At 38.9% G+C, this 13,035-nt stretch overlaps 1 protein-coding gene across 3 annotated transcripts in view; it reads left to right on the top strand.

Annotated features, from left to right (window-relative positions):
• The window catches only part of GSK3B (glycogen synthase kinase 3 beta), a 102,886-nt gene that overhangs the window by 17,271 nt on the left and 72,580 nt on the right, over positions 1-13,035 (top strand). For all 3 annotated transcript variants that reach the window (XM_063294596.1, XM_063294597.1, XM_063294595.1), the window contains one exon: positions 1,450-1,643. In XM_063294596.1, coding sequence (XP_063150666.1) covers positions 1,450-1,643 — 194 coding nt within the window. The remainder of the gene's footprint in view (positions 1-1,449; positions 1,644-13,035) is intronic.

The following is a 13,035-nucleotide window of genomic DNA, read 5'->3' as shown; positions in this document are numbered from 1 at the left end:
GATCTGAAGTTCTGAAGCACACAAGTTTGTCTTGTGTGCTGATTATGACATTTTCTGGACCAGGAGGCCTTGTTCAGTCACTCATTCCTTAGTCACCTCTCAGTTGGATTACTGCAACGTGCTCTACATGAGGCTGCCCATGAAGACCACCCAGGATATTACAACTGGTCCAGTATACAGCAGTGCACCCAGTTCTGGAGTTTTGTGATTTGCCCATGTTACACTGCTGTTGCACAAGCTTCATTGGCTTCCAGTTCCTTCCAGGTGCAATTCAAAGTGCTGGTTATCACCTTTAAAAACTTGAATGGCATGAGGCCAGGTTATCTGTAGGACCACCTCTCTCTCAGGATATCTGCCCCTCCCACCAGGTCAGATAGAGTGGCACATTCCAGGTCCCATCTCTTAAGTGTTGCCCTCTGGCAAGACCTTTGGAGGTGCACCTTTTCTGTGGCTGCCTTGTCCCTTTTTGGAATAGCCTCTACTCCTCAAGATTCAGAGGGCTCCCACCCTCTTACCCGGTGGGAGAACCGTGAAGGCCTGGCTCTTCACCCAAGCACTGGTTGGAAGTGAGTCCAGCAAATGTAGAGTTGATGGGATGTTGTGGTGCTGTGGTGGGAAGTATGATGTCTTTTGGGGGCAGGTTATATTTTTCGTTTTTCTGGACTGTTGCTATGAGCTGCCTAGGATTATAATTTATAAAATAGGTGGCCACGTACATTTTCTAAAATAAATGCATAAATAAGCCACAGTATACATTACATATGAACTATTCTTTTCCCCTGTTTTTATGAGAATCTAAATTTTACATTGGGAGTGGGCAATCTTTGGGTGGGCAAGGGTTACACCTAACATTTTTGTTGGGATTCAGGGCTACAAAGTTGATGGCACTACATGACATATAGGAGTGATTGGCTTTTTGGAGGAATAGTGATGTGTTTTTTAAAAGATGAGTACTGTATATAGGATGCGAGAATTGGACTTCCACAAGGCATGAACCCATCTCTATATGTGTATATCCCACAGTCATGTACCCTTTTAATTACTCATCTTTCTTGGTTCTTCTTTTTCTTAGAGATCCACTGTGGATCACTAGTTTTCCACTGTCATTCACTATGGGAAATTAACAATCTGGTCTCTGCTAGTTGATAATCACTGGCTGATGGGGTCAAATTGTTTGGTTTTCTATTCTTAATGGTGGCAGGAAACCGTGATCTGTTAGTGCAGGTCATATAAATCTATTGGTAAAAAATAGAATTTAATTTTCTATGACTTTAGAGGGCATGCCTTTTGTATCTGATGTTAAAAGATTATCCTTTCATAGTACAGACATTAAAAAGATGATACTCCCAGCCTAATTATTTATATGACCAATATATTAAATTATGCCTTACACATTTTTCTCCTCCAGCATAAATTTAACAGTATCTCATATTTTTGTTGTTGTTCCAGGAGACAAAGATGGCAGCAAAGTGACTACAGTAGTAGCAACTCCCGGACAAGGTCCAGATAGGCCTCAAGAAGTTAGTTATACAGACACTAAAGTGATTGGGAATGGATCTTTTGGTGTTGTTTATCAAGCCAAACTCTGTGACTCAGGAGAGCTGGTTGCCATTAAAAAAGTTCTGCAAGACAAGAGATTTAAGGTGAGATCAAGACCAGTCTTAATAGTAACTTCTGTCCTTCTCTTTCATTCCTTTCTGATTGATTTTTCTCCAAAGAGCATATAATGTGCATTGACATCCCAATATTACAAGTACAGTCATGTGCAAAACAGAAGTCTTGTGCTGAAAATATAACACATTTGTAATGAGCTGATAGATGGACAGTAAAGAGGGAAATAGAAAATTTGACTGATTTAGTGATTTTATTTTAGTCATAAAGATGATTTTTTCCCCCAGAAACTGTATATGGATGGACAATTAGGGAAGCTAAATTAATAGGTTAATTTTAATAGGTTAATTTTACAATCAATTCTATTTTATGGAGATTTTCTGAAGAAAACAACCCAGTTGCTAGGTTCTTGCATTGCACTGGAACACCATTTGTTTTAATTGTGGTCTATTGAATTACAATTAGTTGGGTTATTCAGTGCATTAAGCTCTAAACCATGGTTTACAAGACACAATGGCTGAGTTTGTACAATACTTGAAACTGAAACCTAATAAATCACATTATTGTTTTGTACCAGTAGATCATTACTGCTTGTTTTAATTAATATATACATAATTGATATACGTTGATCTAGACATAGGGAAGCACTGTAACATATTAGCTATTTGCAATTTTGCATACCATTTTATTTGGATGTGGCTTTTTTTTAACTTAATTTTCTGCTCTTGGTTTATATCCAGCTGTTAGGATGGCTATTAGTTTATAGACATCAAGTAGCACCTAAGATGCATTTTTATTCGAGCACATGAACTTCTGTATCTCATTGTAGAAATGCAGAGATAGTGAAGTAAGTTTCAGATGAATTGCCCAGAAGTTAATTTTTCCAAAAGCAAAACCTGGCATGAAAAAAAAAGCTATTGTCCTGTATTTGATTATTTTAAAGTTAGTCTTCTTGAATTTAACATTCTAAAGAGAAATACATAGATTCATACAGTTGGATAAGTCATTTAGACCAGTGAGTTCAGTCTCATGCTCTATGGAGAATTCCAAATGAAAGCATCCTGAAAATTGTCTCTCTATCCTTTGCTGAAACATAGCCAATGAAGAGGAGCTTGTTACCTCTGTAGTTAATTAAATTTGTAGTTGAACTGCCCTTATTGTTAGGATATTTTTCCTAACATTCAGCCAGTATCTGACTTCCTTTAGTTATAATTGATTGATCTGGAACGGTACAGAACAGGTTTTGAGTATCTTCTGATGACATCTTTTAGGTACGTGAAGGGTATTGCCCCTCTGTTCTCAAGGCTGTTATTCCCAAATGTTATTCAAAAGTATTGTTGCCAAGCCAGGTATCCCTCACAAAAACCTTTCATTTCTGTTTCCTGAGTGAAGAAATTTGCAGTTGTCTTGGTTAAATTTCACACTGTTTATTTTCAGTCATAAATTCATGAAGTTGGAAGGGATCTTAAAGGTCATCTAGTTCAACTTCCTATTCCTTGCAGGATCTATTAGATCATCTTGGCAGATGACCATTCAGCTTCTGTTTGAAGAGCTCTAGCAAAGTAGAACTCATCACTTTAAATAGCAGCCTGTTCCACTTGCTGACAACTTATACAGTCAGGAAGTTCCTATCTAACCTAAATCTACTTCCCTGTACTTGCAGCCCATTGGTTCTGGTCCTTCCCTCTGTTTTCTTTGGGGCAACAGAGAAAGTCCACTCCCTCTCCTATGTGACAACCCCGTAACATATTGAAGATTGCTATCACATCTTCCCTCAATTGTATCCTCTGTAGGCTATGCATCTTAGATCCTTTGGTTGTTCTTCATTGGGTTTGGTTTTCACACCTCTTGCTATCTTGTTGGCCTCTGAACTTGCTCCAGTTTGTCACCCTCATTTTTGTAATGGTGGTGCCCAGAATTGGGCATAGTACTCCAGATTGGAATCTGAATAGGGCAGAGTAGAATGGAACATTACTTCCCGTGATACGGATTTGGTGTTCCTATTAATGCTTCCCAAGTTGGCATTTGCCTTATTAGCAGTTCCGTTGCGCTGTTGGCTCTAGTTTAACTTGTAGTTGACATCCAGATTCTTTTCACATATATTACTGCTAAGCTAGGCCTCCCACATCCTTACACTTGTGCCTTTCATTTTTCTTACCCAGATTTGGAGTTTTATATTTTTAATTTTAAATATAATTGTATTTATTTCAGTCTATTGCTCAAGGCTCTCTCTATCTTTTTTCATCTTCTCTCTCTCTCCTCTAGTCATCAGTCCCAGCTTTGTGTCATCTGTAAACTTGATGAGTGACCCTCAATCCCCTTATCCAAGTAACTGAGTTTTGTTTCTGTTGTAATATGCTAGCTGTCCCACCCAATTTTTTGTCATGTGAAAATTTGATAAAACATTTCTTTTACCTCTTTAACCAAATCACCAAAAACAATTGAAGAGTACAGAGCCTAGCACCAAACTTTGATCTTCCCCAAAGGAACCACTGGCTGCTTGATTGTTTGAGCCAGCTGTTAATTCACTTAATTGTCATGGCAACCTATCTGTCATGAGTAAGGATGGCGAGCAGGGGGCTCCCATCCAGACTGTCAAGCGCATGCGTAGCACTGAGGAATTGGGCAGCCATTCAAAGAGACACAGATCGGGACCGCCTTAACCCTTGGGGGTTTATATGTCTGGGTTTTTCCCACGCTTCTTCAGTTTGTTAGGATTCCTGTTATGTACAAGCAATAAAACATTAGAGACCAGTTCCTTGTCTCAGCATGGTTCCTGGCTGTTAGGACACTATCTATACTTAACTAGTCAGGTGATTTGATGAACTCCTACAATTCCTACAATTTATTAAGGATAAAAAAATGAAATAAAGTTAATATGATTAGACTTGTTTTTGACAATTTCTTACTGACTTCTAATAATTGTGCATTGTTGTTAAGTTGCTTAAACTTGTTTGCTTCGTGATCTCTAATGGAATATTCCAGGTATAAGTGTCATCTGTCACTGTACCTATTATCCAGATTTCTCAAATACAATACATAAAGATTCAGAAAACCATTAGTGAGTTCCTAGGATGCAGTTAATCTGATCTTGGAGATTCAAACAGATTCAGTTAGTATTAATCTTGACTATATTTCTATGAAGCTTCAATTCTGCTCCTTCACCCTGAAAAAGCTTTTAGTGTTCTTATTCTTTGTCAACCTCAGTTCATTCTAAGCTTTAGCTTTTGTGACATCAGTTCCAGGCCATCTTTGTTATTCTTCTTTGTAACTTACCCCTATTTCCACCTAAATGTATACTTTTTTTTGTTATCTTAATCAAATTTGAATGGTTCTGTTAGTAAAACGGTAGAGTCTTGGCACTTAAATCAGAAGTATAAATTGTATTATACTCTCAGCATTGTCCAGATTAAAGGTTGTTGCTTTGATTGTCCTAATTTTCAATTACAGGGAGATACAGCAGGACTGTCTAGATCCCTGTGGTGATTCAAATAATTGTTCTATGTAGATGCTGCATAACTTCTACTGTTCTTGGCATTATTATCACATTGCTGGTAACTGGGCTCTGGTTATTATCCTGAGCCCTGTGGCTGCTCTGCTCCCCCCTGGGCATTGCTGGCTGCTACTTCAGTAGTGGTTGTTGGGGTCAGAGTCCTTTATTTTCCATCTGGTTCTTACATCAGGGAACCTGGGAGAGTAGCCTGGTATTACTTTCACCTACAGTCTTTTTGGACTGCTAAGAGTCTGGGAGATGGGGGTAGATGGGATTTTGATGAGGGGTGATGAGTAGATGCTGGTGATCCACTTCAGTAGGCCTCCCCCAGACTGCTGAATGCTAGAGGCTGGGGCAGCTTGTGGGTGGTAGTGTTGGGGTGGCAGTAGATGTGAGTGTGTAGTGTTTGTATCTGTTCCAGGGTCTAGGTGGGCATTGAGATGGGCAGAAAGGACCTGGGAAGGAAAGAGGGCAGGTAGTTCCATCACTGTTGTGGCCAACAAGGGAGGTATGGCGGGAGGCTGAGGGTGGGTCACTCAAAGGGGCAACAGGACCAGCGGTTAAAACCTGTCCTGCCTTCCAGTCCTCAACATTCATCCTGAAAGCCAGGTCAGTGTTTCAGAAGGAGCTTGGTTTTTTCCCAAGGATCTGATGGGTGGTTTGGCTGAGGCCTTGGCGGTGGCCTGGAATGGGCAATTTGCAAGGGCCTTAGACTGGAAGTGGTAATGATAGCAAGAACATGGTTGTCATCTGTGGGTGCAGACTAAGTTTGAAAAGTGATTCCAGTGTACAGTATGTTATTGGCATAGGGTTTGGTGATTGAAGTCCTATAATTCATAAGTGTATTAGGAGGTGCTGACACAGCTGACAGAGAGGATGGATGGAAGTAAGTACATACTTGTACATGGCAGGGTTATGCGCAGGTATCGGTGTATGGTATGGTATGGTTATGGTTATGGTTATGGTTATGGTTATGGTTATGGTTATGGTTATGGTTATGGTTGGTAGGAAGGAAGGAAGGAAGGAAGGAAGGAAGGAAGGAAGGAAGGAAGGAAAGGGATCTAGAATTATAGACAGTTGTAGAGCATCTCACCTGTTAGTTCAACTTTCATTTTATAGGTATCTGAAACTTTGCCACTAGGATCTCTGGCCTGTTGATGCTGCTATTTAGTGCCAAGTCAGTTCACCATAAAATCTTGCTTATCTGTTATTTGACCATAGATGAAAATGTTGACTTAACACTGTAGCTGCTAATGAACAAGAGTCAAAACAGGCATTGCTTCTATTTTCTATTTGTTTCTTGACAATAACGGGTAAAATATTTGATAAAAAAAAAAGATGGCGACTGCACTCACCTAATGCATTTGGCTGATGGTAGTCCTGCCCTGCCTTCTAGCTAGAAGAGGTGGAGTTAAATATTTCCTGTCCTGCTTATAATTTGATGTCTAGAAAGGTATACCTCTACCTACCTTGCTACCCAGTGGCATTCCTAATTACACAGGTAGTTTGAAAAATCCCAGGACATTGACCTTAACATTGATCTTGATTTTAACTTTCATGCTGAGGATATCCTGATGGAGCCAAATTGGGACTTAATTGCTTCCAAGACTATGATGGGACACTTCCAAGTTGTTATGCGACCAGTGCGTAGGAGAGGCTATGCTCTTGATTTAGTCTTTGCCTCAGCTTGTGATGATCTGTATATTGAGAGAAACAAAGTAGTAGCATTCTCAAAATCAGATTCAGTGAACTTTGGTCTCATTGTAACAGTCCCTGTAACCTGCTTGAGTAGGAGAATATTAAGTCTGTCCACAGAGACTTAGGAAATTCAATGGATTATTCAGTGTTCTAGGGGAACTTCTAATAATTAGGGCTGGCTCATTATGCAGTGCTTCAGTTAGTTAACTAGTGACGTGATTCATTCATTCCTCATAACAGATCACATACTACCTACTACCTTTTTAACATCATTTGAATGTCTTAAAATTTCTCTACTTTTGCATCTTCAGTAAACATTCTATCAAGGTATACAATTCGTTTACTTTGTCTAGTTTTTCACCACTAATTCTTCCATTTTCCCTCTCAAACACAACTACCTTGGTCTTTGATATATTAATTTTCAGGTCTGTACTCCATGTGGCATCATGCAGTCTGTCTCATTCGCTGATATTATTTAGGTTCTCAATCAACAGTATGGCATTCATGTCCCCAACCAACAGACTTCTAACATCACCACAAGCATTCCTTATACAGGTAGTCCTCATTTAGCAACTGTGCTTATGATCTTACTTCAGCTTTCCTTTGCTTTACAGACCTGCAAAGGTTGTAAATGTGAGGTTTGGCCATAAAGTTACTATTTCATCACTGTCGTAACTGTGAAAGGTCGCTAAATGAGGCAGTTGCTAAACAAGGATTACCTGTACGTTTATTCATAAAATTGTTAAAAAAACAAAGGGATATCCATATCCTTTACTCCCTAAGCAGTATGAAACTATTTGCTAAGAATTCTATTTATTCTCACACATTTTTAAACTACTACATACTACTTAGAGCAGTGATTCTTAAAACTGTTTGACCCAATTACTCCTTTTCCCAGTCTCATATAATGGCATTGTTCCTGCAGAAAAATCCAGGCTCTGTTGTTTTACACAAGGGTCTTGGCATTTCCTTTCATGCAGGGGAACAATGGCAACACACTTCCAGTTTTAAGTACATGTTAAAAAGAGTCACATAGCCATTCTAGGTCTTAAAATTTGGTTCCCCCAGTCTGAATATAGGATTTTCAGTTCCCTTAGACTGTTGGCACTTCCGTTACTGTTGACAGTAAGGAAAACCACCTTGATGAAAATATGCAAAAACTCTTACCTAACAAAGGGGGCTGAAACATTTTCTAAACCCTGAAAAATGAGATAATATTCTGGTGGCTCAGGCAGACACCTCCCTGATTCATTGGAGTATAAGACAGGATGGGGGTGGGGATGTACAGCACAATCAAACTTGCAAGGTTCTGTTATTGTAGACAATCTCAATAAAAGTTCTAGTCTTACTGTGGAATTGATTTCCTATCTGGTCTACCTAGTCGGGCTGATACTTAACTCTGAATGAAGTTTTGACCTGTAAACGGATTTGGTCCTCAAGGCTGCAACATGGATATAACAACAACATTACAGTGTTTTCAGAGCTAGAATATAAAGAATGAAAAGATTACCTCTTTAAGATACTGGGGTTAGCCCCAGGAATTTTTTTGGGAAAGAAGATTCTGAAGAAGTTGAGGCTTTTATGTGTGCTTCTGATTTTGTCTCCAGATCATAGCACAGATGTGGTGAAAGTTGATCTCCCTCAGAACTATATACATGCCAGTTCTGCAGCCAGAAGGGTTTCTTCTATCATGTGAGCAGCAGATAGATAGTTAAATGTTATTACAGTTTTAGTAAAAAAAAAAAAAAAACCTCTCACCAAAGTAAAAGATAACATAACCAGTAGCAATTACAGCTCATAGTAGGGCAGAATTTACACATGGTGTAATAAAATTTAGCAGCATTTAAGGACACTGAATTGTCTTTGTTGTCCATAAGTAATGCAAGTAAAATAAATCAGAATGCCCTGGGAATGTAAAAGGGAGAGGGGAAATCAACTGTAAATGAGGGTCCCTGTAGAACTGGCAATATAATGAAACATGAGCTGGAGTTTCTATCATATCTGCATTGCAGGGACACCATTATTTAGCAAAGGGATTTTCTTGGTTTTCCTTCCCACACTACTGTGGGGAGAGAGTATGAAAATGGGCCAAGGGCAAGGCTCTTCTAAATTTCTGAACAATGATCTTGTTCAGGTGAAGGTGAAAGGTCCCCTGTGCAAGCAACCGAGTCTTGTCTGACCCTTTGGGGGGATGCCACTTTTGTGACATTTTCTTGGCAGACTATAGCGGGATGGTTTGCCATTGCCTTCCCCAGTCGTCGCCTTCCCCAGCAAGCTGGTTACTCATTTTACCGACCTCGGAAGGATGGAAGGCTGAGTCGACCTGAGCCGGCTACCCAAGAAAGAATCCAGCTTCTGCTGGGATCGAACTCAGGTTGTGGGGAGAGTTTTGGTTGCAATACTGCCACCTACCACTCTGCGCCACACGAGGCTCTTTCTTGTTCAGGTAGCGGGCCAATTTAAGATTTGGAACCTGGTTGTTACTAATACATCACACAGATGAGTTTCCTACACAATTCTGGTCTTTCATAGATTCAAAAGGCACAGAAAAGGTAACCCATAAATACTCAGTGGCTACAGCATCCAATATCTTAAAGGAAATTTTTCAGTATTGGGGGGGAGCTTCAGCTTAGAAAAAAGGCAAGTGAAGGAGATGTGCTAAAGCATCTCTTGTGGAAAAAGAAGAATGTTTTTGTCCATATCCCCAAATTCTACAACCCAGAATCTTTTAAAGCTGAATATGTAGAATATTCACTGTAGACAAAAAGAAAATGTATGAATACTTGTGAAGTTTCTATCATGAATTGCAGTGGTGTCCTCCAGCTGGATAGCTTAAAAAGTGTTTAGACAAATACATGTAGGACAACGTTTTTATCGACTTTATGCTCAATCCAGTATTGAAGAAAGTAAGCCTCTTGATACCTGTTGTACGGGAGGGTGCTGTTGGAGCTCTGGTTTTGTTTGTGAGCTTGCAGTTAATATTTGGTTCACCACTGTTTGAGCAGAATGCTGGTGTATGTAAATGTCTGATCTAGCACAGCTGTTACTTAGGCATATTTATTCATGGAAATCAAAATTGATCTTCCTCTGGAGCTTTTATTCTTCTCTCCCTTTTGCCTTAGGTTTTTTCCAGTATTCTCATAATAGAACCATATAGTTATAAGAAGCATTTTAGCCACTGAATTTAGTGGGGAAAATAATCACCAAAAAACAGATGGAAGGTATGATGATTCTTGGCAATTGTGGGGTGAATAGCTCATTATTATAGATGTAGGGGACATTATTGAGTCCAACCCTTTGCTCAGTGCAAGTGATCCAGAGGAAAGTGTCAGATTTGAGCTCCACTTGAAGACATTTGCTAAAAGAGAAACTCCTCACCTCAGGGTAATTTTTACTGTGTTACTCTTAATTAACACTTTATTCCAATAATAAAATAAATCTGTCTTTGCAACAGGAATTGAGGGAAAACTATTCCTTGTCTTGCATTCTGGAATGAAAGAGAAAAAGTTTTGATGTTCTATATCCCATCTTCCCAATTTCTTGATGAGTACTATCATATCCCCATTCAGCTTTGTTCTCAGTGCTAGTTATGCCCAGCCCTTCAATCTCTGTTTATGGGACTTAGTATCTAGTCCTCTGATCATTCCCATTGGCCTTCTCATAACCTGTTTGAATTTATCTAAATTGTTCTTAAAGTGTGGAGTACAGAACTGTACATAGTGCTTGAAATGGAGTTTCACCAAAGCAGAAAAAAGTGGAACGATTCCATGTATATCTTTATTTGTAGTTTTTGCAGCCTGAGTTTCTAACCTTGCAGGTAAATCTGTATGTAACATGGGGGCGTGTGTGTCTGCTTAGAATTTTTCTCAGGTTTCCAGTTTGAGGCTTTCCATGTATTATGGCTTCTGACCACCAGATGTCCTTGCTTATCAAAGATCAAAGTTCTAATCTAGCAACTTTCAAACGACAGAAAATGTATTACTGCTTCTAAACTCCAGATGTCAATTGTTACCAGAAATAGTTTTGAAAGAGTTGAAAATGTTCTCAGTGATCTCCCCAATTGTTCCAGTTTCCTCCAAACTTCAAACAATTGGGTTGTAGCTGCTGCATGGCTGTTTCTCCAGTGACCTTGGTATTTTGCCTTTTCCTTCATAATTTGACAAGAATGGGATATTTTATTTTATTTTTACAGCATTTCTAGGCCATCCCCAATGGACTCTGTGCAGTGAACAATGAAACAACAACACTACAAACAACTAATACTATAAAATTCTTATTGAAAAAAAAATTGTACCCTCATTAAGCTTGGTCCAAAGGCATGATGAAATAAAACTGTTTTAAGTTGTTTAAGAAAAACCAGGAAGATGAGAGTGGCACATACTTCTCAGGCAAGAGAGTACCATAAAGAAAGGGCTATTGCTGAGAAGGCCTGCCACCTTGTCCACACCCCATGTAACTCAGAAAGAGGAGTAACTTTTCATGATGAAGGTAGTATGCTTTTTTCCTCTAAGGTTGTGCAAATCATCCTAAACTTTGAAAATCTAAAACTGACAATTTTAATCTCCGTATCTCAAAACAAAATACTTATGCTTCTGAGAGTTTGTCATGAAATCAAAGCCAAATCCTGATTTTCTACCAAGCTTAAAACAAGGCCATTTTTGAACAGGTGGTTCCAAAAGTTCTAGCAATTGCCTTACTATTTTTTAAATTATGATCTGCTTGGATTTTAGAAGAATTTCTCTAGCATTTGTAAATACTGTAATCCTTCTTTTCTGCTCCTTGGCCTGAGGTCTGAGAAGGAAGCATAACGAGAGCATAAAAGTCCTGCTGGATCAAGCCATAGAACCATCTAGTGTCACATATAGTGACCAACTGGCTGATTTTGGAAAGTGGGCGAGGGAGATTGCCATTTATAAAACCATGCTTTCAGGCTGAGAATGGCTGTTTTGGACTATTCTGCTATGGAACATATACAGAGAAGTTAGATTGAAATTTAGTTCAAGGGTTGTCTCGTTTGTTGACCCCCTCTCTGTATCTAGTGTTTTCTTCTTTTGCAGGTGCTACCCTTGGGTGTTACTTGTGTTAGTATTTTTGACTTGAGGCTTCCAGTTGTACTATAGCCTGCCCTGTGCTTCTCACTGTGTGTTGAGCTTTGCTGAGTTAGCATTTTGAAATGCAAAAATGTGTAAACTGCTGCTACTCACAGTTTTCTTTGGAGGCAAAAAATACATGTACCAAACAGGTGGCATTTGTTTTTTTTATTTATTTTTTGAGAGTTGCTGCAAGTAGGCAAGGTTCATAATACAAAACAGGTTTGCTCATATGTATTACAGAGAAACATATTTCAAATCTGTAGTCAAGACACAAGTATTTTTTTTCCTACTGCAGTTCTTCCCTTTTAGGTATTATTAACTTTTGACATTGATTGCAAAATCTTAAAATGTTAGGCTTGGAAGGAATCTTGGAGATCATCTAACCCCAACCCTTTCCCCAGTCAAGAATCTACTACTACACCATCCCCAAGAGATGGCCATCCAACTTCTCTTTAAACACTTCAAGGAAGGAGAGCCCACCACTTCCCAGGGCAGTCTCTGCCATTGTCGAAAGCTCTTTCTGTTAGTAATTTTAATTTAAAATGAATTTTGCAAAGAATTCATTGTTCATTGTAAGGACCTGCTTCAAGCAAAAAAACTTACACCTGGGCATTCCCAGATGGACAGTATGAAAACCAAAGGAAATGCATAATAGGAAACAGAAAATGGAAAACTGTAATCCAGTTAACCAAGTGCAGATTGTGGAACAGATCAAGGAGTAATGATGCCAAATAAATACTTTATATTTAGAAAATTAAATAGAGTGGGTGCAGCAGCAAGTTTTGATCTGAAGGACATACATTCAAAATGAAAAGATTGGTTTAAAGAACTTAGTATGCTTAACTAGTGCAAAAAAGAAGCTGAGAAGCAATGGGAAATGTTAACATTGTGAAAACTGAAGTAGAAACAAATACTCCTAAAATGTGAAAGAAAAGATCCAAGATCTTGAGGGATTATGCACTTTTAGCGATAGTAAAGTTCAGAATATTAAAGCAGTATTTTTTCCAGTGAAATGTAAAGCTGTAAAAGCTGAGCACAGGTGGGAGACACTTTTAAATTACAGATTTGGGAGTGGTTACTGAAATTACCATAGATTGGAAGAAGAACCAACCAGTCAGCCCTTAACCAGATAAAATCTGA

Source organism: Candoia aspera, chromosome 2, assembly GCF_035149785.1.
Source record: "Candoia aspera isolate rCanAsp1 chromosome 2, rCanAsp1.hap2, whole genome shotgun sequence".
Lineage (NCBI taxonomy): Eukaryota > Metazoa > Chordata > Lepidosauria > Squamata > Boidae > Candoia > Candoia aspera.
This window is presented reverse-complemented; position numbering and strand designations above follow the sequence as displayed.